Source organism: Salminus brasiliensis, chromosome 5, assembly GCF_030463535.1.
Source record: "Salminus brasiliensis chromosome 5, fSalBra1.hap2, whole genome shotgun sequence".
NCBI classification, from domain to species: domain Eukaryota; kingdom Metazoa; phylum Chordata; class Actinopteri; order Characiformes; family Bryconidae; genus Salminus; species Salminus brasiliensis.
In genome coordinates, this window is record NC_132882.1 from 395,001 (window position 1) to 399,021 (window position 4,021).

Sequence of the window (4,021 nt, forward strand, 5' to 3'; positions counted from 1 at the left end):
GAGCTCCAGTTGGTACGTTTGGATGAGCTGGAGTGGCAGAACTAATCTTCCAACATTAGAACCTCGTCTCACGAGAATGCAATCAAATCCTCCCCACAGCAATGTTCCAACATTGAGGTACTGCAGTAAAAGGGGACAAACTCCCAGCTAATACCCTTGATTTCAGGAGGAATGCTGAAGGAGCACAGTGCTGGGTGTCCACATACTTTTAAATCAGAACTGAGGAAAGGAGCCTTTGATCACGGTCTTCTCCACAGGTGTGATGCATGTACCATCTTCAACATGCGGTTACCATGGTTACCTCTTGTTTTTCTCTCTCTGCGTCCGTCTTGTGTTGGGCTTCGACTGGGTCGACCCACCCCTCGGCTTCTGACTCTGGAAGTTTCCAGCCGTCCAGGAACACAGGAGAGTACAGAGCCACAGGGCCACGCAGTGCTGACCTGAACACAGCCCAGAACAGAATCACAGCTACAGTCAGATTCATTCACTAGAACGACTCCAGAACGACTCCAGACTGAAGCTCGTCCTTTAAAGTCTAACCCATCAAATAGCTGCCAGACAGTCTTACCTTTAAAGGCCTAGCGTTTATTTGACCTTCTGACCACATATAAAAAAATGAACACTTTAAATATAGGACTTTTATTTTGTATTATAGTTAATAAACAGTTAATAAACAGTTAATAAACAGTCACAGATGCTTTTTAAACAAACTCAAACATCGTTTGTTTAACCTCTTTTACATTCGTTTCTGTTCACCTTAGAAACCTGTGTGTATTGTTCTGGTGCATGCAGTACAGTGGTAGTGATAATCCACCAGGGGGCTGGTGGGAAAACATGTATCTCGTTTTAAAAAAAAAACTTTTTTATACAATTTAGTTTTATTTATCCATTTATTTCTTTAATAATATGTTATTGACATTACTTTTATATTATTCAATTAGTATTTGGGGTAATTAATAATAAAGTTTCACACTGATGTTGATGAGAAATATGTGTCAAATATGAAACACTTTTGGAGATCTAAGAGGAGGCGGCCATGTGGGTCCTCGTACCGTGAGCCATTTCACAGTCTGTCACAATAACAGCAGAGCACTGCAGTCCACCCCGATCCACACTGACTACACTGAGTCCTTCAGTCGTTCAGGCCTAGGATACCTCCCACACAGCCAGGCTGACAGGACCTGAGTGAGAGCAGGTACACGCCAGCAGAATGGTGGGATTCCGGCAGTGGGGGCATGGTCCAAAGGGGGCAACAACATGACCAAGCTGTCTGTGACACTGCTAACCTCCTACCCGCTAAACATCTTCTGAGCCGAAAGCTCTGTGTGTGAGGGGCAGTACCACTGACCCCTCGACTAAGTGCTCCAGCAGACCCCAGGAAGAAGACCAGCCCTCTTAAGAATGGAGAGAAGCCCACCCTCAGCCTCGTACCGCCTCCTCATTTCAGCCTCAGACTGGCGGTTGAGAGGGGATTACACCTACACTTCATCCGGGCATGATCATCTTCAATACCAGCAAGAAGTGCTGACCAACCAATCGAATGGGTTTAGACAGAACCGCTAGACCTGACTAAACCCATCAGCCTACAGATCGGTCTGGAAAAGAACTGTATCAGGGTTACGGTCGGGTTCAGACAGCATACTGGACTTTTCTGTTCTGTTTGAGGTCCGGCCTGGTTAAAGATCTGGAATGTGGGTTTTCGTACCGGGGGTGTGTCCAGTATGGTCCGAGTGAGCTCCACAGGGCGTGTTCCTGCAGGTCCAGGTTGTTCTGCAGAAGGTCCACTGCCCCAGCTGTTAGCGCTGGACTGCTAACTGTTGCTGCTACTGTTGGACCTCCGGTAACCTTCACAATCTAAACACACACACACACACACACACACACACACACAGAAATCAGCAGCAATAGATCTGGGTTTGCTTGTGAGGAACATAGTGATGAGTTTTATAAACTGAGGTGGAGAATCTCTGGAGACAGTGCTGTTACTAATGATATCACACACCTGTACACACTCTCACACACCTGTACACACTCCTGTACACACACCTGTACACAATCTCATACACCTGTACACACACCTGTACACAATCTCATACACCTGTACATACTCTCACACACCTGTACACACTCTCACACACCTGTACACACTCCTGTACACACACCTGTACACAATCTCATACACCTGTACATACTCTCACACACCTGTACACACTCTCACACACCTGTACACACTCCTGTACACACACCTGTACACAATCTCATACACCTGTACATACTCTCACACACTCGTACACACTCTCACACACTCTCACACACCTGTACACACCTGTACACACTCTCACACACCTGTACACACTCTCATACACAGTCACCCAGACCGGGAATCGAACCCCAGTCTCCCACATGGTGTTGTTGTAACGCAATGGTAGGTGGTGGTGTTATCTGTTGCGCCACACCAACCACACACTCTCACACACACCTGTACACACTCTCACACACCTGTACACACTCTCACACACACCTGTACACACTATCACACACTCTCACACCTGTACACACTCTCACACACCTGTACACACTCTCACACACCTGTACATACTCTCACACACTCACACACCTGTACACACTCTCACACACCTGTACATACTCTCACACACTCTCACACCTGTACACACTCTCACACACTTGTACACACTCTCACACACCTGTACACACTCTCACACACTTGTACACACTCTCACACACCTGTACACACTCTCACACACACCTGTACACACTATCACACACTCTCACACCTGTACACACTCTCACACACCTGTACATACTCTCACACACTCACACACCTGTACACACTCTCACACACCTGTACATACTCTCACACACCTGTACATACTCTCACACACTCTCACACCTGTACACACTCTCACACACTTGTACACACTCTCACACACCTGTACACACTCTCACACACTCATACACACTCACACACACTCTAACACACTCATACACACCTGTACACACTCACACACACTCTAACACACTCATACACACCTGTATCACCTGTATACAATCCTATCAGTCACTCAGAGCTTGTTTAACTCCACAATGAGTCTCAGTGAGAGAAGCTCCACAAAAGCTGGAATGTTTGAACAGGAACAACAAACACAAGCACACACAAGCACACACACACACACCCTCTCTCACACACACACTCACCATGTCCAGAGGCTTGAAGACGTGGTGCACTAGCTCCTCTGATGTGGGGTTAGAAATGGCTGATTTTACCTTTGCCTGAAATCCAAAACACACTTCTCAGTACCTGTACCTGTACCTGTGTACCCCTGTGCCTGTGCCTGTACCTGTACCCCTCTACCTGTACCCCTCTACCTGTACCTGTACCCCTCTACCTGTACCCCTCTACCTGTACCTGTACCCCTATGCCTGTACCTGTACCCCTGTACCTGTACCTGTGTACCCCTGTGCCTGTGCCTGTACCTGTACCTGTGTACCCCTGTACCTGTACCTGTGTACCCCTGTGCCTGTACCTGTGTACCCCTGTACCTATACCTGTACCCCTATGCCTGTACCTGTACCTGTACCCCTGTACCTGTACCTGTGTACCCATGTGCCTGTACCTGTACCCCTGTACCTGTACCCCTGTACCTGTACCTGTACCTGTACCTCTGTACCTGTACCTGTGTACCCCTGTACCTGTGTACCCCTGTACCTGTACCCCCTGTACCTGTACCTGTACCTCTGTACCTGTACCTGTGTACCCCTGTACCTGTGTACCCCTGTACCTGTACCTGTACCTGTACCCCTGTACCTGTACCTCTGTACCTGTGTACCCCTGTACCTGTACCTGTACCTGTGTACCCCTGTACCTGTACCCCTGTACCTGTAACCCTGTACCTGTACCTGTACCCTTGTTTATACTCTTCTTTGTAATGTTTGAATGTTGGAGGGTAAATGTGGAGGTGTATATTAGTGTTTATATATTAACAGGTTTACAGTATATACA

At 47.5% G+C, this 4,021-nt stretch overlaps 1 protein-coding gene across 1 annotated transcript in view; it reads right to left on the minus strand.

The window, feature by feature from the left end:
- The window catches only part of eps8l1b (EPS8 signaling adaptor L1b), a 29,007-nt gene that overhangs the window by 20,746 nt on the left and 4,240 nt on the right, over positions 1-4,021 (minus strand). Inside the window, 3 exon segments of the mRNA XM_072679116.1 lie at positions 302-440; positions 1,706-1,854; positions 3,217-3,291. Of these exon segments, the coding sequence (XP_072535217.1) occupies positions 302-440; positions 1,706-1,854; positions 3,217-3,291 (363 nt within the window).